Source organism: Xenopus laevis, chromosome 4S, assembly GCF_017654675.1.
Source record: "Xenopus laevis strain J_2021 chromosome 4S, Xenopus_laevis_v10.1, whole genome shotgun sequence".
In the NCBI taxonomy this organism is placed as follows: Eukaryota; Metazoa; Chordata; class Amphibia; order Anura; family Pipidae; genus Xenopus; species Xenopus laevis.
In genome coordinates this window covers 118,040,668-118,065,906 of record NC_054378.1, presented here as the reverse complement: position 1 = coordinate 118,065,906, position 25,239 = coordinate 118,040,668, and the positions used below count along the sequence as shown (strand labels likewise).

The following is a 25,239-nucleotide window of genomic DNA, read 5'->3' as shown; positions in this document are numbered from 1 at the left end:
CAACTGTGCTTCTAATTAATGAGCAGTCACACTGGGCACAACCGGGACATACAAGTATCACACGAGGGGGAAAAGCCTGTTCTGCTCCTGCAAAATCCATTTTACATGGCCAGTATGGGGATGAGTTAATACCAGGTGAATTGTTTTTCAGCCATGACTTCATAGGGGAGTTCACTACAAGCTACAGAGAGTTATCTCGAGGCCAGAGTCAGTTCAGCGTTTACGAGGTAAGGACTTTGCTTTTGTTGTGTGTTTCTTAAGGCAAATTAACACTAACAAATTGTAGTGTAACTGTAACTTGGTTCAGGTGCAATAATTGGGCACCAGTGGTTCTTATAACTTAACCAATGAACATATTTATTGAACAATACAATCCTCAATGGAGTGTACATACAGGACAAGCAGAATCATACATCAACAGTGGATAGGCATATACTCACAGCACCTTTTGCTCAGTAGCTGACCCCCACAGGGATGGGGACAATGTACACAACAGCAGCTCAGGATACACCCAGCTTTCTGCCTTTTCCCTAAGTGGAACCTGAGGGGAACCTCACATCCCTAGGTCTGTACAATTAGTACCTGGGATCATAATCCCATTCACAATTCTCGGAGGAGCCTCAAGATGCACAGCTAAATAGCCTGTCTATCTGTCACTCCTAAAATTACCTCTTAAGGTGAGTAGTCTATCTTTACTAGACCTGACCTGTCTAGGTTCCACTTCTGCTCTGCCTGCCTGCTCAGGCCTGAGCCAGCACAAGATGAACCCTGAGCACATGGATATCAAGGGTTTTATACTTTAGCACAGTGCCATCTACAGGTCACTATTGTGAACACCAAGAGGCATAGCTTTAAGCAGGAATATGTCCCTGCTCCTAACTGTATTTTAGGACCCAGTTAGGCGTCTATAACACTAGGGGACTGTCTGCTAAATCATACTGGGAGACTAATTTATCAGTCCCCTACACACCTATACTTTATAATTCATACCCCCAACCCATCAGTACTTGCAGGTCCCATACTCCAACATGACTTATTTTAACCAAATGAGTACCTCAGCCTATAACACAAAATCTGTTCTGGTATATAAGCCATGCTGGGCCAGGGGGTTGGGGTAAGTTTTTTTTTTTACTAGCGAAACAGACACCATCCCATTAAAGGAATATTATTCCAGTTAAGGGTACATTATCATTATCACTTGCAGTATGTAGAGAATGAATATCCGAGTGCTCATATCCTGAATCGTGTTAAAGCAACAATAAATGCTAGGGATGCCTGTTTATAAATAGGGGAAATCATTATTTTAAAGTCAACCACATCCTTTGGGAGCAATTGTGGCAATTATGCATGTAACAGTAAGTTTTCAGGCCCCGACGGCTCTCTCCTAGGCAGATGGCTAACACCTCTAGGAACTCTCATGCCTCTGCCGTATGCTGTTCACTAAAAGCTGCAGATAAATTATGCCCCACAGAAAGTAAAAAGAGGAGTCTTTTAGGAACACGTATATCAAATGCGCCCAGTCATTTTAGGCTGAGGCATAGCTGGTGTCCAAATGCAGTCTTATTTGCTGAACTACAACTGCCAGCACCAGCTGTCAGAGGGTGCAGCTCAGCAACAGGTAGAGTTAGGAAGCCTGCAGCGCTCATTTCATATAAAGGATGTATGCTGCCATCCGCATTGATTTATGCAGCCATGCAGAATGCATGTAAATTAATAGCCATTCATCATCCGAAGTGAATATATATGACGGGGCTATCCTAGCTAATGGACTGCAGGTTGGACATCCCCAATATCAACTGTCAGTTCCATCTCATTATCCTCCCTGCTGTGTGTGCCATGCAGTGTGTCACTGTAATTGTGTAAGCGTGGGTGCAGGGGACTTGCAGGTAGGAGCTCTGTTGCAATGGTGATGAATGCGTCACACCGGTCACTAATGAAGATGAATGCGCTGGTGTTGCAGCTGACCGACAGGGGCATCCTTGATCTGTCATTCCTCTCTCTGTAGGTGCTAAATCCAAAAAAGAAGTGCAAAAAGAAGAAATACATAAATTCTGGAACAGTGAGTATGTTTTTTTTGTACTTAGAGTCATAAGATCTGGCTGAGAAATTATTCAGATGGCAAAATGGTATCAATAGCCCCTCCATTGGCCTGAATGGCTTAGACCCTGCCAAGGTGGCAATTGCAAATGTTTTGCTTGCCACCCACCAAGATGGAAGTAACCTTGTCTCCCATTGACCTTACCCAAGGTCTAAGGGTTATAAAAGAGCCTGTGGGCTGGACCCATCCCACTAACTAAGAGATTACTATCACCTTAATGAGAAGTAGCAGTGTATCTGGGAGACACAAATACAGTTTATATTTAGCAACAAGTGTCTAGTGGCTTTATGATTATGGTTATTATGTTTATCATGTTCCTCAGAGACCTTTATATCTCCTTTTGCAGGTGACTCTCCTGTCCTTCAAGGCTGAATCAGAATACACATTTGTAGATTATATCAAAGGAGGGTAAGTCATTTCCTGAGCTCCCTGTTTAATGGCCTTGGTGAGGTGCATTATAGAGCCTGGGAGAAACAAACACATCTAGCAATAGAGATAAATGTGTCTTATTCCCTTATATACACACACATTCATTTAAAGGAGAAACCCATCCAAACATGTATTATTCCTTTGCTTAAAGGGGTTGTTCGTCCTTGAGATAACTTTTAGTATGATGTAGAGAGTGATATTCTGAGATAATTTGCAATTGGTTTGCTAGTTTGAAGCCACACACTGCCAGACCTGACGGACTTCACCACAGCTGCCACCCTCCACAACTCACACCAGTACCCCCATCCCCAGTGATCCATGCAGAGAGGAAGTGTTAGGAACTACCTTCCCCCACCCAAATTGCACCCCCTCAAGTTGTGCCCTAGGACCCTGTCTATCCCTTGTTTCAGCCCTAATGGTGGGTGGCACTTGAACCAAGAGTTTGGTGATGGTGGGCCATGGCTCCAGGGTAAGTTATGAGTGCACAGTTTGGGAATCTAACATAACTTGAAGGAGAACTAAATCCTAAAAATTAATATGGCTAAAAATGCCTTATTATATATAGTGAACTTATTGCACCAGCCTAAAGTTTCAGCTTGTCAATAGCAGCAATGATCCAGGACTTCAAACTTGTCACAGGGGGTCACCATCTTGGAAAGTGTCTGTGACACTCACATGCTCAGTGGGCTCTGATTGGCTGTTGAGAAGCTAAGCTTAGGGCTCGTCACTAATTATCCAGCAGAAAATGAGGTTCCCCTGTAATATAAGCTGATGCTACAGGTTTGCTGATTATTAAATTCTGATGCTAATTGCACTGGTTTCTGTGCTGCCATGTAGTAATTATCTGTATTAATTACTAATCAGCCTTATATTGTGACATTTCTATTCTATGTGTACTGTATATTGTGAGTGGGTCCCTAAGTTCAGTAAGTGACAGCAGCACAGGGCATGTGCAGTGAATCAGCAGAAAAGAAGATGGGGAGCTACTGGGGCATCTTTGGAGATACAGATCTTTACTGCTAAAAGGCTTTGGTTGTCTTGGGCTGGTACAGAAGCATAAAACATAGTTTACAGGATTTCTAGCTACTTCTTTAGTTAAGCTTAAGTTCTCCTTAAAGTGGCATAGGGTTACAGGTTGTGGAATGTGGCACCTTGTAAGACCCACCTGAACACAGTTCTGAGCTGATAAGTCACGGCATTGTACATTTTTCTCATCTGACCTTGTCTAAGTGACTTGAGTTAAATTTGTATGAACAAACCCTACTATGCCCCATGGTGGGACCCTGGTCCCTTTCACTTCAGCAGCAGAGCCCTAATGAGTCACAATGGAAGCACTCACTTGTCGGATCAGAGGGAACGTTGCTTTTCTGAGGATCATTTGATTGCATTCAATTTGTCAGAGTGTACAAGCTGGGGAATTATCCAGCCATCTCTTCACAGCCAGCCAAGGAAATAGACGGAGATTCTGCTATTACTTTTCTCTCCTTTTTTTTTTCCTAGGACGCAATTAAACTTCACAGTGGCCATTGATTTTACAGCATCGAACGGTGAGTATGGAGAGCTATTTTTTCCTCCCTGCAAGTTTTCCCCTCCATTCCAATTAATTGTGGGCTCTCAGAAACCTGAAAATAACATAAGTTATGTGTTGGGGGGGTGGGAATACGACGGGCTTGGTTGCTATGATAACTCTTAGGCACAGGTTGGTGTAGAGGGCCAGCTCTGAATGTGGAGTTACTGATGACTTTCATTCCTGCTTTGCCTTTAATAAACCTGCTCAATTGACTCCCAGACGTGTGGCAGCAGATCTTGAGACCAGTCTATTTCTGGAAGGCGTGTATAGGAAAGTCCTGTTGTAGAAGATGCATTTAAATGTTTATCATCCCCAGGCCTTCAAACTCAAAGTTATTTCAGTCGTCTGATGCAAAAACTCATTACTGAAAGCAAAAAGGGAATTTGTCTAATACACTTCCAATCCCTCTCTGCTTTCATTTATTTTATAGCCCCAGCATATTGCAATGACATTGAAAAGCTTCATAAATAATAACTCTGATTTAATATGTAATGGCTACACAACCTTCGGCCCAGCACTCATTGCTAAACTACAACATCCAGCTGCCCCCACCAACAACTAAAGGCTCCAAATGGAGCACCTATTGCACCATGATATCATTCACATATATGTGTCCCTGCCAAGAATGGGGGTGTCATCTGGGATATGAAGAAAGAGTTAAGGGCGGAAGAAAATAATATTCTTTGGACATACCTCCCAATGGTCCTGTTTTGATCTCCTGCACTGATGCCAGAAAAAAAATACAACGTTTCTGAAGCTTAATTAAAATAAAAGCCTTTTGTGGTAGAGAGCCCAGAACAGCTAGCAGCTGCACTTAGATAACAATTTAAGATAAGCAAAGAAATTATTGTAACTATTTAAGATATGCAGGTCTCTTGGGAGAATTGCGACTAGCAGTTTAAAGGGCAATTTACTTTCATTAGCAAAACTGTTATAACACATTAAAGATTTCACTAAAACTCCCAGAAATGTGTTCAGACTTTAATAACCTGCCAACATGTGTAAAATGGACATGGTAATTAGGGGGTGTGGTCATAAAATGAGCATGGTCAAAAAATGTTGCCGTGCTGCTTGCGGGACAAGTTTTTGGTCCCTCTTTTCATTTTCAAATGTTGGGAGGTATGCTTTGGGTCTCCTGGAGTAGAGTCTTTTATCAATCTATTCGTGCTGTGTGTGTCAGTTTAGGCAGGATAACCAGAGTTGATTATATAAGAGGGAGGTCTTGCTGGCTGTTATGTTTTGGTAGCCAAGGATGAGTAGAGTATAACAGTGCTTTATTAGCAGGCTCATGCAGCCATTACACAACAGTAAACAACTCTAAAACCACAAGCTGTATAGAAAGTATGCACAGTATAAGTCTTGAGCACAGTGACATCTACAGGCCATTTGTATAAACACCACATATTCCCCTTATAGTAGGACAGCAACAATTAAACAGTATGCATTTTAAAACAATATTATACAGTCTTCACATCACAAAGTCCTTGGTCCATGCAGGTATTCTCTCAGTGTGCCTTATTGGTTCACTTTCTTCAGGCCTATTGCAGTTGACATCAGGAGTAGGAAATTGTCCTTCATCAAATGGAGCTTCTCCAAAGTCATATCTAACAGGAGCAAGATGACTTGCATTCCATGTGCGTCCATCAGACAGTTCATATGTGTATGGTCCTCGCTGGCATCTCACTTCAAGTGGTGTAATAAATTTAGATTGTCCTTGTTTCAGTATTCCTTATTTCTTAATTCTGACTAAAGATCCAGGCTGAAAGTGTACTTCTCTGGCACTACGTTTTCTGTCAGTATAAGCCTTGCATTTGGCTTGGTGACATTGTCAGCAGTAGATGATTTTGTAGGCACAGTATTTTTTGGAAGTTTTATGTATGCAACATGTAACTTAGTGCGCATCTGTTTGCCATGTAATAATTCAGCTGGAGATGACATCTACAGTCCATTTGTATAAACATCACACTTGCATTAATGGGGTTTTGGGTGTATGGCATGTGTGAAGAGAACTAGGCACTGTCAAGGCAGATCAGGAGGCAAAAAGCACCAGGATTTGGTTGTGTCTGAGAAAGTGCTGAATTATATGTGTGCATACTCATATCTTAACTTATATCTTAACTTATTTGTGTGCACTAGTCCCACAACTTGTGTGTTCAAAAGATAAACGCTCAGCTTAGAGGGAACATTGCCCATGCCCATGACCTTAAAGGAGGATTCAACCCTACATAGACTGACCTCCCTCCTCCCCCCAGCCTAATTGTTGCCCCGGGCAAATGCCCCTAACATTTTACTTACCCCTCAGTGCAGATTCAGGGCACCAGAGTTCACGGGTGCCATCTTCTTCTCTTTGGTAATCTTCTGAATGAGACCAGTGAAGCGGTGCATGTGCAGTTGGAGCAAATTTCTGTTTCGCATGCGCTGAAACTCACGAAACTCATTCTGAAGATTAGCAAAGCGGCTCAAGATGGCGCCTGTGAACGCTGATGCCTAAATCTGCACCGAAGGGTAAGTGAAACGTTAGGGTCATTTGCCCGGGGTGACACTTAGGCTGGGGGGGAGGGGGGTCTATGTAGTATAGGAATTTATTACGTTTAGGGTTGAATTCTTCTTTAAGCAGTGGGTTGCATGACACACTTGAAGCTTTTAGGCTAATGTCACATGTGGCCTTAAAAGATCTGAAGCAGAACTTGACTTCTCCCCCAGGATTCCTAATGGCCAGGGAGAAAGGAAAGAGCCACAGGCTAAGATACAAACATTGTTCCTTCCAGTTCATTGTGTAAGAGTATATTATGGGATAGCCAAACGAAATGTTAAGTTCTCTAGCCACACACCTGTTAATTGTTCAACAATTCCATGAATAACAAACACATGCAACTGTTACTTTTTCAGCGCTCACCAAATAAATAACTTAGTTTGGGTGCTCATGCCCTGAACCCTCTGCTTCAAACAATTACTCCGTGTATTTTTGTGGTTCACTCACTGCTCCTGTTGAGTGGTCTGGGTTCAGCGCCCCAAACCCGCAGTAATTGATTGATATATATAACATCAGTTGATTGATATATTATGGGAAATACCTGCCTTAATCCATTTCTTTTGCTGTGTTTTGTTTCTCCCCAGGAAACCCTTCCCAGCCCACCTCTCTGCACTACATGAACCCCTACCAGCTCAATGCATATGGCATGGCACTGAAAGCCGTCGGAGAAATTATCCAGGACTATGACAGTGACAAACTGTTCCCAGCATATGGCTTTGGCGCCAAGATTCCGCCAGATGGCAAGATTTCCCATGAGTTCCCTCTGGTCTGTAAAAGTATTCTTATATTTATTTATTCATTTCACTGTATTTCTCATTCCATTGAAAATATTCCATTCTTAAATAAAGCAAAGGATCTATTTGAAGAATAACTTTGTTAGGGATTCCCAGCTTCAGACCCATCTATTGCTTTACTGCCCCTTCAGTCCTACTGTCATTTGCTGACCACGATGGCAGTTTTGGATTAATAACATCTAGTGGGCATCTTGTAGGCATCTAGTAGGCATCTTGGGCATGACTCAAGTCATGATATACATTTGGGTTTCAGTGGACAATGAGTTGTGTGATGTTTATGAGGCACAGTTATCCACAGTATATAATGCAGGTGTGGTGTGTTCATCATGTCATTTGGGGCAGAGTCAACTATATGATGCATTTGAGAGGCAATGACTATATATAATGCGTCAGGGGACAGATAGCTAAATAGTGCATCAAGGTGCAGTGTGCTTTTCTGTCCATCTGAGCAAAATAAATGCCAAAATACAGTTGGGCAAAGTGAGCAAAGTAGATTATTTGGAGCCTGTTAGTCACTTGAGGCCTAGAGCTTTTGACAGATCTACACTATCTCCCCATTGTCTCACTTTCCACCCGAAAAAGCTGTAATTGAGAATACGAAGGGTGAAAGGTTGATGTTGAAAGCTAGGTCCCCACTGAAGAGATGTGTTCCAAATATCCTTCAACTGCTGAAGAACCGCATGACAAGTACAGCTGCCAGTCTGGGTTCACTAGATATAGAATTCCATTCCATAAAGTAACTGACAGCTCTGCTCCCTCTTATGTTCTGCAGAAGGAAAATCTTCCACCACTGGAGACTCCTAATTCCCACATTCATCTGACACTTGATTTCTGCCTTTTTTCTGTCTGTTGAGCTGAGGCCCAAGGATGGCAGAGATCCTGTTACTTAACAGCATGGTTGTTTTGCCCACAGTACTTATTTCTAATTGTAACAGTGTGAATTGTATTACACAAATGGCCTGGGGGACACAATAAATAACACCTATTATCTCAAAATATCAAATTCTGCATCATAAGTGAAATTAATTCAAGTGGAGCTGTAATTTGGTCTATTTTAATCCAAAAAGGTCAGTGTCCAGCTATAGTAATAAATCATGAGTTACTCTGGACTCTAACACGACAGACGGGGCCTTTACCAAGTGGCAGTTATGAAGGGATGATGTACTTAGACTACAACTCACATAGGCTACTGTGGGAAAAAGTCAAGAAAGAACTCCAGGAGGTTCTTGCACCAAACAACAGAACAAGTGTATTTGTCAAAGACAAATGAGCCACAGGATTAAGGGTCAGGGCACACAGGCAGATTCGGAATGATTAGTCACCCAGCGACAAATCTCCTCTTCTTAGGGGCGACTAATCTCCATGAACTGCCTCCCCTGCCTTCCAGCCGGCTAAAATGTAAATCGTGTAAATAACATTTGCAATACCTTGTCTCTGTGGATTTTATTAGGGTCAGGGCACACAGGTAGATTTGGGGAGATTAGTCGCCCAACGACAAATCTCCTCTTCTTAGGGGCGACTAATCTCCACAAACTGCCTCCAATGGCACTCGGAGCGATTCGTTTTCTGAGGAAACCTCACGAGGAAACTTTGGGCAACTACGGAAAACGAATTGCTCCGAGTGCCATGGGAGGCAATTTGTGGAGATTAGTCGCCCCTAAGAAGAGGAGATTTGTCGTTGGGCGACTAATCTCCCCAAATCTACCTGTGTGCCCTGACCCTAATAAAATCCACAGAGACAAGGTATTGCAAATGTTAATATGCCAGGACAATTAGGCAGAGACAGTACAAAGTGGCACTATGTGGAAGTAATAGAGTAGTTGAAGTTGCACCTCTAGGATTAACTGCCCAGGCTTGGTGCCATACAGTGAAATAATCAGGGGAAAAAAATCTAAAGCCTGATTCCCTATCCAGCTGCAGTCCCTCCACTATAGGAAAACTCAGAGCCTAGGGGAGAGCTAATCCCTACTACAATCATTGTAGGAGCACAGACTGCTCTTGCTATTTAACCTCTCTATCTTACTCTCCTAGAGAGTGCTATGAAATAATCTGACCTATCTCTGGCTAAGCCTCATTCATGGGGTCCCTGATTTATCACTAGAGGTACTGGTCCCCCTGCAGCAGGAAGTGGTCATAGGCCAGTAGGCCAATGATAGAAATATGTTAATTAGATAATTAAGAGTTTGGTACTGTATCTCTCAGCCAATCACCACATCTGGACACACAGATAATGCTCAAACTCAGAAAATAGATTTATTTACAAGGTGAACCAAACTGCAGATTAGCAACCCAGATCAAAACATTAGCATTTTAGATTATGTATTTTACTTGAATCAGTTTTATTGGTCATCTTAATTTTAATCTTTTGTCATTGGATTTTATTATTCTGCATCATTTGTTACAAAGCAGATTTGTATGCATTAGCTTGTCTAGACATAACTTCTTTTTCTGTATGATTTATTGACAAAATTCTGGGGGCTTTCCATGTGCCAAGCAAAATAATTTCAGTTCCTATAACATTTTGTGCACTCGCAAGAACTTTAAGCTTAACCCCTTACTAGCCAACTTTGTCAGCTTGACCTGACTTTGAGGCCCAGTTACGATATTCAATTTGAACAATAACTAGATACTATACATGGGCATCTGCCCAGCAACTAGGGAAATAAGGAAGAGTAAGGATTTAAAGCCATAGGGACATACTAAACCTATGGGTCCCTACATGTTTTTACAGCCACAGAAAAAAAAATACAGACAGTAAATATTATGTTATGTAACATGTGTTGCATACACAGTATTAATGTATAATTCAGGAACATGTAACTTGCAGCCCCCAGTTGTTATTAAGTTGTTGCAAACTATACATAAATTTATACCAACAGATCATCTGGATTTAGGTGGAACATTCAAGAATAATAGCCTCCAATGGGGGCTTGAGCTGGCTGGGCTTTGGGTGGGAAAGGGGTGTATCTGGTTGAAATGTATGCATGTTCATTGCAATAAAATCTACATTCTTGCCCTTACCTGTGCTTTTTCTTTCTTTAGAATGGTGATCTAGAAAACCCAAATTGTGTGGGAATTCAGGGGGTGCTGGAAGCATATTTTAAAAGCCTTCGAACAGTTCAGCTGTATGGACCAACCAACTTTGCGTCTGTCATTAATCAGGTGGCCAGGTAATAGCTTCTTATCACTTGACTTCCATGTAGGCATTATGGCTAAAGTATCCATAATAAGTAGAAATTGATAACTCACCACACTGTGGAAGAGGCCCAGGTGCACCGCCCTGAGCCCTCAGCACAGGGAGCGGACGAACCGGAGAAAACTTTTAGGAAGCAGGCACTCAATAAAGGCAATCCTCCTCCAGGCAGATAAATTCAAAGTGAAAAGTTTATTGTGTCCTCAGCCTTACGCGTTTCGTGATAAACACTTAATCATAGGCTAACTATACAGAGCCTTGCTAAAAATATTTAAGCAGAAAAAGCACCAATCAAAACAATACACCAATTAGCACAAAACAAGAAGAACCAATCGGGGAACCTTTATTATGGCTCTACAGATCTAAATCCTTATAGTTATGCGACTAAATGTGGCCATATACAATAAGATCCGCTCATTTGGCAACGTTGCCAAATGAGCAGATCTTTCCCCAATATGCCCACCAATGGCAGGGTGGTATCAGGTTAATCCGAATGTTTGGCCCTAGGGATCGGATTACAACAAAGATACTGGGAACCAACAGGTTGAGGACCACATCAACTAGCCAATGCGGTCCCCAATGCCAGAAAAGTCAAAACTCCCTGATCGATATCTTGGCCAGATATCGATCTGAGATATCATCGGAAGCCCCATACACTGGTAGATAAGATGCCAAATTGGTCTAAAGGACCGATATCGGCAGATTTAATCTGCCTGTGTATGGCCACCTTAATTGAAGGGGTCTATGGTTTTTATTTTTGCAAATAGGATTATGCAAATTGGGGTTCATCATTTAAAAGTGAACACACTGAATCCTTCATGCTAATTAGCGATTTATTTAGAAGTACACTGCATGCATGTCTGACAACCACTGCAACATGCATCTAAATGAACTACTAATTAGCTGATTAGTTGATCCAGAGGAAGGCAAAAAAAAAAAACCCTTCTGAAGCCTCTCCTTTTGCCTTAGAGGGGAAAAAATCCTTCCTGACTCCAAAATGGCAATGGGACCAGTCCCTGGATCAACTTGTACTATGATCTATCTCCCATAACCCTGTATTCCCTCACTTGCTAAACACCATCCAACCCCTTCTTAAATCTATCTAATATATCAGCCTGTACCACTGATTCAGGGAGACAATTCCACATCTTCACAGCTTTCACAGTAAAAAAAAACCCTTTCTTGGGTGCCCACGTGTCAGTTGGAAGGACTTACTGGTAAATAAATAATTAGAGAGATTATTATATGATCCCCTTATATATTTATACATAGTTATCATATCACCCCTTAAGCACCTCTTCTTCAGTGTGAACATCCCCAATTTGGCCAGTCTTTCCTCATAGCTAAGATTTTCAATACCTTTTACCAGCTTAGTTGCCCTTCTCTGTACCCTCTCTAATACAATAATGTCCTGTTTGAGTGATGGAGACCAAAACTGTACGGCATATTCTAAATGGGAACTTATCAGTGCTCTGTACAGTGGAAGAATAACCCCTCCACCCGTGACTCTTTGCCCTTTTTAATACAGTTCAAGACCTTATTTGCCCTTGATGCTGCTGACTGGCATTGCTTGCTACAGCCAAGTTTATCATCTACAAGGTCTCCAAAGTCTATGGCAGGACAGTCTATCTCCCGATGCCTGTCTGTATATGGGCACCTTTATTCTAGGCTGTCTGTGGATAATGATCCATCACCTACTCTGACAAACCATATCCTAATGCTCTTCACCACTTTCTGAATGTAGGAGATGAAAAGGTCTTTTAATGCCAGAGTGATTATTTCACTGCTCCGGGTGGCCCGAGTGTAACCTCCTACTAACATGGGGTGTATGGGAAAGAGCAGCCAATTACATTGAAATAATCAGATGATCTGAGATGTAGCAAATATTCCCACAATCTCGGAATTAATGTCTCAAACCTGACTCGGCAGGGCAGAATGTGTTACTTCGAAGAGTACTTCATTATAATCAAATAATTCAAATTTTTCAAAATTATTTCCTTTTCTCTGTAATAATAAAACAGTAGCTTGTACTTGATCCCAACTAAGATATAATTAATCCTTATTGGAAGCAAACCAAGCCTATTGGGTTTATTTATGTTTAAATGATTTTCTAAGAATCCAAATTACAGAAAGATCCGGAAAAACCCCAGGTCCCGAGCAGTAATTGAGGCTGCAAAGAGAATGACAGAAACACACACACACACACATATATATATATATATCTTTTAAGGGTGAATGGTACTAAGAATGAAAAACAAGCAGTCACTTGTCTCTGTTCTTTCCATTCCGTGCTGTCTCACAGGGCCGCCGGGGATGTTACTGATGGATCCCAATATTACGTTCTACTGATCATCACTGATGGAGTCATTTCTGACATGGTCCAGACCAAAGAGGCAATTGTTAATGTAAGTCCATCTCTGTTTGGTTATTCGCTTTTAATTATCCCTGGAGCTGCTAATGATTATTCTGTCATCCCTACCCATAACCAGGGCAAGGTCAGGCTTCTCTAACTCACACACTGGGAATTCATGAGTCTTAGTGACAGTAATGAGCCAGGTTCTCCAATAAAATCTTTAATTGTCTAGCTAAATATGCTTATTTTCCTTTCATCTGCGGAGGAGGACAACTGTGAATCAAACCTATCAATTAAAATAACTGAGACGAGCTCACAAATGAGATTAATGTTAATTGCATTCAATAATTTTTCCATGTTTTGTTTGTTTAATTTTGTTACATCTGACATGCCTATACCCCATTCCTGCAAACATACCCCAGATAAACAGTAAAACACCAGCTGAAGTATTTGCCAGTTAGTTTAGTCTCCAGACTCCACCATTCATTGCTGCTCCCCACCCAGCTAAAGGTTTTGGGTTGAGTACTCGCTCCCCATGTGCCAGCCTCATGTTCAATCTCTCAGAATTGTGCCCCCTTCCCACTGTACCCTAGGCCATACCTCCCAACTGTCCCTTTTTCGGAGGGACAGTCCCTCTTTTTACAGCTCAACCCGCAGTCCCTCATTTGTACTGGAAAGTCCCTCTTTTCTCTTCACTGAACAGCCAGAAAAAGAAACTAAGGGGCAAATTCACTAAGCCGCGAAGCGCCGAACGCTAGAGTTAATTCGCTAGCGTTTGGCATTTTCGCTACTACGCAAATTCACTAACTTGCGCAGTGTACTGAACGCTACCTTTTACGCTAGACTTCCTTCGCCACCTCAGACCTGGCGAAGCGCAATAGCGTAGATAGGGATTGTTTAAAAAAAAGTCAATTTTTTTCTAAGTCCCAAAAAACGCTGGCGTGTTTTCTACATGATGTCTGATAGGCTGAAAAAGATCGAAAAATTTTTGGGGGCTCCCCTTCCTCCCCCCTACATTTCCTGGCTCATGGCAACTTACCTAGACAGTGGGCACATGTGTAGGGCAAAATAAAAATTTTTATTTGCTGATTTGAAGGTTTTCTTGGCATTTGTAGTGCTGATACGTATTCCTCCATTGAAATTTGAATTTCGCGCCGTATGCAAATTAGCCTTCGCTAGCGTAACTTCGCTTTATATAGCGAATCAACGCTAGCGCAACTCCGCAACCTTATGCTACCCCTGTGCGCAACTTCGGATTTTAGTGAATTTGCGGAGACCTGGCGAAACTACGCCTGGCGAAGTGCGGTGAAGTGCTGCGAAGTTGCACCTGGCGCAACTTCGCATCTTAGTGAATTTGCCCCAAAGTTTCTCACTTAATTGGCTTTTAGCAGAGAGCACAGAACAGCCACAGGTGCAAATAAGATACTTTGTAACAATTTTGAGACACAAAAACACAGTTTAGATAAGGAGAAATATTTTCAAACTTTCATAACCTGCCAAATTTTGTAAAACAAACATGGTAATTAGGGGGTGTGGCCACATAAAGGGGTGTGGTCAAAAATTGCTGCGCTACATGCGGAAAAAATTTTTTTTGTCCCTCTTTTTATTTCCAAAATGTTGGGAGGTATGCCCTAGGCAGGTGACTCTACTTCTGGCCCTTAACTCATGTTGTGAATGGTGGGGAGCCCAACTGAACGTTGGACCACAAAGAGTAGTTTTAACCACAAACAAATCTCTGATGCCCCTGGGGAATTGTGGGTAAATTATTGTGGTTTGATAATTTGGGTCCTCAGCTGATATACAGTATCACCTCACTGATTTTATTACACACATGGAAAACCTTCTAGGAAAAAATGTATTTGCTCTGTCTGGGCAATATGGGAGGGAGAAAGACCAGTTAAGCCAATATCCTAAATAGTGGGAATTGTAATTAGTATGTGTGACGGGCGTGTACAATATGTCCCTCCCACAGGGGAAAGGAAATAAGGGGAAAATAGTCTCTTTGCTAAAGAAAATCAGTTTTAATGGAGATGTGATATTAATTCCAATTAAAATGAGCGAGGTTAATAGTCCTGTAGAGAGGGGAAGAGAGAAAGGGGGGGTCTGGCTTTAGAACACAGAAGGTTTTAGGAAGAATCACAGAGCTCTGCTGCTTTAGCTTCTGCTCTTTATAGAGATAATGGATATGTAAGCCCTTCTCTATTAGTCTGAAATCTCCTCTCAACGCTGCAAAGCTCAGAATATATTAAACGCAAAATGAATGGTCAGGGAACTTCTTAAAAAATCATTTTAAAAATCATTATGAGGTTTTCAGAGATCAAAACTCTGAGTTTAATAGGAAATGCAGTACTGAAGTAGTTTTAACTAATGTTACAGGTGTGGGCAGGGCTGCCATCAGAAATCATGGGGCCCCACACAACAAAATTTTCTGGGCCCCCTTGCCGCCCCTCCCCTGGCCACGCCCCTTCCCTAACCACACCCTCCCACCAGTAAAAAGGTCACACGGACAAGCACAGAAACAGTAAAAATCATTTTGGCAAAAGGGTTATTAAGCTTGCCACCACATCAAGGTAGACTCTTTAAGCAGGTACCTGCTCTAAGATAAATTGTACTTACAATTCTACATATAAATTGTACAAATAAGAGCCATTTGGTTTAACCCCTTGGTCAAAAAATAACCGGTCCTAATAAGGACAATGGAAAATTGAAATGTGCCCCATTAAGAACTTTGATTAGTATAAATAAAAGATATACAACTTATCAGGGGCCCTGCATTGGGGGGATCAGGGGCCCTGCATGGAGGGGATCCGGGGCCCTAGCTTGGGGCTTTAGGGGCCAGCATGAGGCTTCAAGGGGCCCTTCCTTGGGGGGGATCAGGGGCCCTGCATGGGGGGGATCAGGGGCCCTGCATGGGGGCTTTAGGGGCCAGCATTAGGCTTCAAGGGGCCCTTCCTTGGGGGGATCAGGGGCCCTGCATGGGGGGATCAGGGGCCCTGCATGGGGGGATCAGGGGCCCTTGGAGCTTTAGGGGCCAGCATGAGGCTTCAAGGGGCCCTTCCTTGGGGGGGAATCAGGGTCCCTTCCTTGGGGGGATCAGGGGCCCTTCCTTGGGGGGATCAGGGGCCCTGAAAGGGGGGGATCAGGGGCCCTTCCTTGGGGCTTTAGGGGTCAGCATGAGGCTTCAAGGGGCCCTTCCTTGGGGGGGGATCAGCGGCCTGCATTAGGGCTTCAGGGGCCCCGCATGGGGCTTCAGGGGCCCCGCATTAGGGCTTCAAGGGGCCCGCATTAGGGCTTCAAGGGGCCCCGCATGGGGCTTCAAGGGGCCCCGCATTAGGGCTTCAAGGGGCCCCGCATTAGGGCTTCAAGGGGCCCCGCATTAGGGCTTCAAGGGGTCCCGCATTAGGGCTTCAAGGGGCCCCGCATTAGGGCTTCAAGGGGCCTGGGGGCTTAAGGGGCCCGCACGGCGGTTTAGGGGCTCTCATTGGTGGTCAGTGGCTCATTGGTGGTCAGTGGCGGGATCAGGGGCTCACATTGGTGGTCAGTGGCACTTACCTGCAACTCCAGTGGCGACTTCTCCTGTGCGGTCTTCTTATTCCTCCAGCGGTGTCTTCAGCGTCTTCGGCGTATCCAGGAAGCCGTTCCATCTCCAGGAAGACGATCCTTCTCCAGACGCATCTTCTATCTTCTGTGTGCAGGCGGCAGGCTGCGGCGGTTTAAATAGAGTTGCGCCCGTGCGTACTGACGTCACGCGTACGCACGGGACGCAACCAGTGTAAATTTCACCGGCTAAATTAATTCAGTGCGGCGCGGCCGGGCCCCCCTCAAAGTTAAAAATCCTGCGGGCCCGGGAGGACTGTACCCCCTGTGACCCCCTGATGGCGGCCCTGGGTGTGGGACCCCTTACTCAGCTCCCCTGAATCCAGAATGCTCCAAAACATTGGTAATTTGCTTCAAAGTTGTCGGATTTGCAAATTTGGAAGCAGGTTGCAGGCTCCCTACCCCCCTATCTGACCAAGAGAGGGTCAGCACTGGTTGAAATAGGTTTAGCAAACACTAACAAACATAAATCTCGATGTCCAACCTGACCCCCCAACAGAGTCACACAGTGTCGGACTGGGACACCAGGGGCCCACCCAAGAACCTTAGACCGGGGGCCCACTCTCAGTAATATTATTTTTCCTCTCCTCACTCAACCTCTATTCTAATCACTATTCTATACATATTAGGGAATGGCCATGAAATAGGCCAAATGTTTAGAAGCAGGAGGACCACTGACACCTAGGCCCACCGGGAGTTTTCCTGGTATCCCGGTGGGCCAGTCCAACACTGGGGTAACAGGCTGGATGGAAGGTGCTCCCATCTTTGGTTTATTTGTCACAGGCTGGAAATACCTGGGACCCCAATTCCAATACCCCCAATTATTCATATTTAGGTGGGAGAATCCTGATTTGAGATGACTCAACACATGCTCCTTCCAAGTGAAATCTTCAGCGTGGCTGCAATAATTACAATAATAAAAGACAATTCTTATGGGTCTTGGGAAGAGAAATTGTATCAGCTGTGTCGTATTTTCATGTCATTTAAAAAGTGAATTAATTCTAAAAGCCAATTTTTCTGCTTTTTCCAGGCTTCGTCACTACCATTGTCTGTTATTATAGTTGGAGTTGGCCCAGCAGAATTTGATGGTAATTAGGCTCTTCTTTCTAAAAAACGGTCTTTCCATCTCAGAAAAATGTCTGCCTGTTGCTTTGTAGAGAACAATAAATGCTGCATCAATGAGTTTGCAAAATGATTAATGATTTGCAATCATTATAAATGGAATCCATTTTCAACAGTGAGTTTTTTTTAGCTGAGGGCCCACCAGGATATTCCCCTGTATCCCAGTAAGCAAGTCTGACCCTGGAGCAGGCACCTAGTAAATGACATTCAGGGCTCACATCAAATGTCACAGGCCAATGACATCCTTACTGGACATAATGAGGTTGAGGTTAATAAAAATGCTGAATTATAAGATAACTCTGGTTACGGGCAAGTGCTGCCTGGTACAAATGACTATGGATGTAAATAATCTGTATCATTGTTAATATCATTCCTATTACGTGACACCATTACCCCATGCTCACTATTAGTGCTAAATCAGATAATCACAGATAACCAGCTTCAATGAGAAGAGAAGTCTCTTCCCCTGTAGAGAACAATGTAAGTAGATATTATATATATATATATATATTATATATATATAATATCATTCCTATTACGTGACACCATTACCCCATGCTCACTATTAGTGCTAAATCAGATAATCACAGATAACCAGCTTCAATGAGAAGAGAAGTCTCTTCCCCTGTAGAGAACAATGTAAGTAGATATTATATATATATATATATATATATATATATATATATATATATATATATATATATATATATATATATATATGCCATTTCATTATATCCCCATCCTCTGGGAACAGAACATGTGAAGGATTAAAAGATTGAAGGCTGTCAGAGCCACATAAAGTATAATGAAAAAGGATAGACAAAAAGTATCACATTTTAGTGGATATAAAGATTCGCCGGCGTCGGGTTAGAGTGCTGCTGGGAATGTTTCAAGGCTATTAATCATTCAAGGACATCAGGTGCATTGTCATCTTTCCTACAATGGTTGTTTGGAATCAGAATGATAATAGTTCACAACTTTACCATGAAAAATCAGAGAGAGGCAACTTTACCTCTTCTGACACTGCGGATAAATGGGAATTTATCGGGGCAGGAATAGGGGCAGGGGGTGGAAAGGACATTATACAAGTAAAGAAGTTGTTCAATGGTTATTCAGTGTGACCTCGTGGAGTAAAGGCAGCCTGCCAGCTCTTAGACTTGGCCAGCAGTTTCAGATCCTCCCTAGAATGGCAGTTAGTCTAGGCCAGTGTATTTATTCTCATTTAACTCTCTGGATCAACTGGCAGTTAGGAAAAAAAAAAAAAAGTTAAGAGGTTGAACTTAATGGACGTGTGTCTTTTTTCAACCTAACTTACGATGTTATACATCCTGAATGCCAACCTCCTGTAAACTTTAGTGCTTGGCCATATTTCCAAAAGCTGGTGGGTGGTGGGATCCTGAGCATACAAACAATCCATGCTACTCAGATTTCAGCTGTTGCCATTGTGCTACAAGAATGATATGTTATCTCTGTCTGTCAAATTTTTTGAGTTTTTTTTAGAAATATACAAATATTTTGCCCCAAGTACCAGCACCACTTGCTCCCATATACCAGTTCTGGGCTTAGCATTACCTTTATAAGGACTTACTGCTCTAATGCTTCTTTCCTTCTGGCTCGATAATGGAGCCCTTTCTGTAGGACAAGTCATCGGAAAAAATTGGAAGCTGTAGTTAAATAATTTATTCCACCTATATTTTTATCCACCAAGTGACCCAGATATCATACATTATTCCTATTTTAGCCAAGGAACAGATGTTGCTACTGTTGGGCTCTCGATTAGCAGATAGGGGTTAAATGACAGCATGGGAGCAGGAATAATTATCTTTATATGTATAATTGACCATAGTGTATGTTAATGTGATTGAGACTTTAGATGGGGGGTGGTTGTTAGAGGGGTGCAATGGACACCAAGTATATCTAGGCCCAGCTCTGTCTACTGCCATGTATAAAATCCAGCCATATAGATGGTCTCTCCTGTAAAACATTTAGTAAGATTGATTAACCCATAGCTTTTTGGATGTTGTTGGACTACAACCACCCCAAACCTTCTTTCAGCCCAGGTTGCCTGACTATGACATTCTGTATCCTATATTACTACTGTGTCATATTGGTTTGAGACCTGATGCTTGGAGAATTAAAGGGATAGGAGACCCTTTTAGAATTGAGATTTACCACTTCCATGTCCTGGTCTTCTCATTCACAGCAGGCGGAAGCCTCCTTACAAACATGGGACAACCTTTAACAAGGGCATAGGCCCTGCTCTTCTAAATACTTTTGCAAATAAGATTTTTTTTCTATTTTAAGTATTTTTTTTTTTTACACCGCTACAATCATAAATGTATTAACCCAAGCTCCCCCTGCTGTTAAGACAGAGCGAGAGTCATAGAGAAAAGAAAATCCTTAAAGGGATCCTGTCATCGGAAAACATGTTTTTTTTCAAAACACATCAGTTAATAGTGCTACTCCAGCAGAATTCTGCACTGAAATCCATTTCTCAAAAGAGCAAACAGATTTTTTTATATTCAATTTTGAAATCTGACATGGGGCTAGACATTTTGTCAATTTCCCAGCTGCCCCTGGTCATGTGACTTGTGCCTGCACTTTAGGAGAGAAATGCTTTCTGGCAGGCTGCTGTTTTTCCTTCTCAATGTAACTGAATGTGTCTCAGTGGGACATGGGTTTTTACTATTGAGTGCTGTTCTTAGATCTACCAGGCAGCTGTTATCTTGTGTTAGGGAGCTGCTATCTGGTTACCTTCCCATTGTTCTTTTGTTTGGCTGCTGGGGGGGGGGAAAGGGAGGGGGGTGATATCACTCCAACTTGCAGTACAGCAGTAAAGAGTGATTGAAGTTTATCAGAGCACAAGTCACATGACTTGGGGCAGCTTGGATATTGAAAATATCTCTAGCCCCATGTCAGATTTCAAAATTGAATATAAAAAAATCTGTTTACTGGATTTCAGTGCAGAATTCTGCTGGAGCAGCACTATTAACTGATTCATTTTGAAAAATGTTTTTTTTCCCATGACAGTATCCCTTTAATGAAGCAGACAGTGTGAAAACGTTAATAATGAAATCTGAAAACATGCACCAGTGCTCAGAAAAGAAATTTTCCATTGTTACATTATATTAAATCCACTTTCATTCAAACGTGGCTCCATTTCCCTTGCACCCCAGCAAATGAGTTTCTGCGTTCGTGTATTCCCCCAAGAACTTGCTCCTGGGCTGCTCTCTTCCCACTGTTCAGGCAAGAGGCAAGATTTGATCATAGTTATCCAGGCTGGGGATTTCCTATCACATAAACGAGAATCTTGCCTGAGAGATTGATGAATTCAGGATTCCTTGTATCTCTAGGCAACAGAGGTCTTTTCCATAAGTCTTATGCTAGGTCTTTATGTATATTGTCCATATATATTATATATTTACATATATCTGCCCATGGCTTGCCTCTATCCATAGTAACTCAGCAGCTGTTCCTTCCTCTTCATGTATAATACAGTATGTAGGGCAAGATGAGAAGGATGATTTCCGTATTTATTCATTTGTATGGTAACAACATTGTTCTAAGCTGTCATCCTGCTGTGGGGGAGACGTTACAGAGGCTACGGGTGCCACCATGCTTATTAGTCATGTATGTACAGTGTCGCTTTTTTCCAGCTGGCTTTAGTACATATCGATACCATCACAACATCCATTATTTCCTACATGAGAACAGCTGCTGCTTCCCTGCTTTCATTGCACATTTAGTTTAAAGGAGCAATATAGGTGTCTGTCCAACATAACAAGACTAATATATAGGCTTTAGCTTGGAAATGTGTTTCAACCATCAGTGGCGGAACTACCGGGGGTGCAATTGGGCCAGGGCCCGCACCCCCTCAGGGCCCCCCGGCAGCTAGCGCACTGCAGTTTTCTGGCCGCATCGGCCAAATCTCGGGTAAAAAAATCTGGTGCGGTGGGGGGCGGGGGCCGGCGGCACGTCCCGCACCAGGGCCCGCCCCCCTCCAGTTACATTACTGTCAACCATCATATCACATAGGTAACCCCTGTTATAATTAAGCCATTTGCTGGCATTCTTTACACAAGCTGTAATAGATTGATGTTTAATACTTGTGATTTGTATCAGTTGATGCACAGGGAATATTTTCGGTGCAAAGTGCACATTTGACCAAAATCCGCCATTCACACCCAGTGACAGAAAAATGCCATTGAAGTCAATAGTATGTTGCACTGGGGGAAGGCAGAGCAGTGAGTATTGCACTTATTGTGCAACCGCAAGACTATGGTGCAACATGTAGGTGCTCACGTAGTGCTGAGGGAGGTTTCGCTAAAAAAAATTGTTCATAATACAGTTGCCATATGACTGGACTTAACTGAAACCAGGACAAAATGCTGTGGACATTGATCTACTCAGTACCCATGCCTTTACATCATTACCCCACCCCTTGACATCATTACCAAATGTCATTGCCCTTTCCTTGATGTCACTACTATTACTATCATTCTTCCTATCGATGTGCGGGTTCGGGTTGAAATTTGGGCACCCATTGTGGGTTAGGGTTGGGTGTAGGTCAGACTGGGGAAGTACACTCCTCCACTGCTCCTGAAGATTCCCTGTCTTGGAACCAGAGGCACACGTAGAAGTAGAGTACAGCCTCAGACTCAGGTAGAAGTTGGTGCTGTCCTACAATGTCCATATTTTGCAGGTTAAGGTTTTGTGGGTTAGGGTCGGGTTTGGTTTTAGTTTTGGCTTTCCCATCCTCTTCAAGTCGTTTCCCTGCCCTTGTGACATCACTTTGCTGGTTTATACCCTCTGAAAAGGTGGCAACTCTAGTTGAGAAATCATGTAAAGACTGTTGTAGTGTGAAGGGAATTCCAGAGAAGGATAGGGCAAAGTTGTGGGCTGCTGTCAAGGGAAGTAGTACAAATGTTATCCTGAATGGTGGAGTCAGTGTAGAGATTGGTGCATAAATAGGGGTAAGTGAGGTGTAGGAGCCTGGCACACGCTTTAGGACTGGGGCAGTAACAGTCTGTAGAGGGGCCAGACAGTCAGTAGTGCTTTATAATAGTCAATACGTGACATGGTAGGACAGTGATTTAGAATCTTGGTGGCATCTTGTGTGGTTAATGGTTGTATTATAGAAATGCTCCATAGGTGAAAGGGATATGGTATTGAGCTGCAGGTATGAAGGAAAGAGCAGAATCAAAGATAATCCCTAGGCACCAGGCCATGGTTTAGGTGGTGATAAAGGAGCCATTTTTTTTAAATTCGTTAGTATAGAATGAAAAAAAAAACCACAAAGACAAATTAAACTTTTAAATTGCTAAGTCTTTATTAAGAAATAACTTACCGAAACTCCGCTTGTGCTCCTCTTCAGAAAAGGTGACGATCCATCATGCGGCGCTCGATTTCTCCTCCCTGGCTATCACATATAAGGAAGGCAGGGAGGAGAAATCGAGCACCACACGATGGATCTATTTTGTCTTTGTGGTTTTTTTTCCAGAAAAAAACATTATATTACTGGTCCTTCAATAGTAGTAGACACTTCCTGGGACACATTTCCCCCACCCTCCCCCGCCCAGTTGCCCTGCAGCCTCGACCTTACGCACAGTATTAAAGGGGAAGTAAAGTCTAAAATAAACTAAGCCTAGAAATTATGTATTTTTATACTAAACATAAACATGAACTTACTGCACCAAAAGCCTAATAAACAATGATTTATGCTTTCAAAGTTGGCCACAGGGGGTCACCATCTTGTAACTTTGTTAAACATCTTTGCAAGACCAAGACTGTGCACATGCTCAGTGTGGTCTGGGCTGCTTAGGGATTGTCATAAATTATCAAAACAGCACAAGTCAAATAATATCTGCCAGAAGCCGATACAACAAGACTTATTAATAATCAGAATATACAGACTGCACTGGGTCCTGTGTTGTCATGTAATCTAATGTGGATTATATCGTTTTTGTATTGTTTAATACAAACTGTCTCCAACTCTGCAGAACCAGTGGCTGCAGCAAAATAATCCTCCAAAAAGAATCCCAGTTTATCTGTTTAAATCTGGCTCCATGATCTTTGTCCCTGCAGCTGAAGTTGGATACAGTAAAGGGGATGTAAAGGCAAAAATAAAATCCAATACAAATCTCTACACAGTCGCCGACTGCTCTACAGGGAAACAAACAAAGCTGCTCAACTTCTGCATGGCTGGGAAGTAAGGCGGGAGCTCCCCCTGCTGTTCATAAGTAGGATTGTTTCCCTGCTCAGCAGTTAGGGACCATCTGAGAATTCCTATCCACAGCAGTAATTGAAGGGAGAATTTCACTGCATACAGTCAGGTTTCTTATAAAAACAGTACACATTTTGTAATTAAAGTATATTGGAGATAGGTTTCTTTTTCATTAAAAAAAGTAAAAATTGGATTTTATTTTTTTGGCTTTACATGCCCTTTAAAATTCTTCTCTTAGAAGCCGGATGGACTGGGCACGTTATTTTTAGAAATGCACAGTCCTACCAGATTCTTCAAAAACTGTCCTACTAAGGTGGGACAGGTAAGGGAGGCACATAATTGTTTATTTTAACCCCAACACCTCAATGTTTTTTTCCCTGGGAGAAGGCTGGTGTAAATATTAATAGCCAAATGCACAACATTGGTCTCAGATATGGATCTTTGCCTTTAAGAGTAAATTGTGTTTTTATATGTGATTATGGCGTGTAGGCGCTGCTGCTATTTTTACAGTTCCAAGGGCTTTTGGAGCCTCTGGGCTCACGTCCTCGGGATCATTCATGTGTCAAGATGAACCTAATTGTTTTCAAGGGGAAATCCTTTTAGTGGATTCATTTGGGAGGGAACCGGCTGCCTCTGAAACCATAATAACCCAATGCAACAGAAAAAGCAATACGCCGTGCAGTCGGCATGGCAATAGCAGACAGTCAATAATATTAGGAAAAGCAAAAGACCTGAAGATTTTACTGCTTCCCTGTAGATTCATTAATAGCACAATCCCTGCATCAGAAATACATTCTTGTCCTTGTGAACAGGAGAACTCGGCTGAATTCTATAGGGGGGTCTGTAGGGATTTATTGGAGGTTTATTTTCAAACAGCAAAATAAAGAAACTTGAAATCCTATTAAAGCTGTTAAATCAAATCACCCCACTTGTACCATATTATATCTTGTTGGGAAGATAACACTGGCTTAGTCTGTAACTCTTACACGGCCTTTACAAAACCATCACAAATAATGCCAATCTACTGGAGAAATAATATAGCTTTATACTTTGTGAGAGAGGGTCCTTGTGATATACAGTCTTGGTTTATTGGGCCTAAATACTATATTTAGGCCCAAACTAATTGCCACAGGTTATAGTCCTGCCCCATGTCCACTACCTACAAACAGTCAAGATTCCGGCAGAAAAGCCTTGATGACTTGACTGCATGGTGGTGGATAGCCAACCCCCTGATGATCATGCCTGTCAATAACATCACTACCAGGTTCTGCCCAGTCCCACTAGTGATGTCACTTCTGGTTTTAAGGGACTCCAAATTTTAAAGGGG

General features: G+C 42.5%; 1 protein-coding gene across 1 annotated transcript in view; it reads left to right on the top strand.

The window, feature by feature from the left end:
- Positions 1 to 25,239, top strand: part of LOC108715046 (copine-9) — a 216,969-nt gene that overhangs the window by 190,031 nt on the left and 1,699 nt on the right. The window contains exons 13-20 of the mRNA XM_041561758.1: positions 152 to 227; positions 2,006 to 2,059; positions 2,445 to 2,506; positions 4,028 to 4,074; positions 7,215 to 7,396; positions 10,467 to 10,594; positions 12,920 to 13,022; positions 17,598 to 17,655. Of these exons, the coding sequence (XP_041417692.1) occupies positions 152 to 227; positions 2,006 to 2,059; positions 2,445 to 2,506; positions 4,028 to 4,074; positions 7,215 to 7,396; positions 10,467 to 10,594; positions 12,920 to 13,022; positions 17,598 to 17,655 (710 nt within the window). The remainder of the gene's footprint in view (positions 1 to 151; positions 228 to 2,005; positions 2,060 to 2,444; positions 2,507 to 4,027; positions 4,075 to 7,214; positions 7,397 to 10,466; positions 10,595 to 12,919; positions 13,023 to 17,597; positions 17,656 to 25,239) is intronic.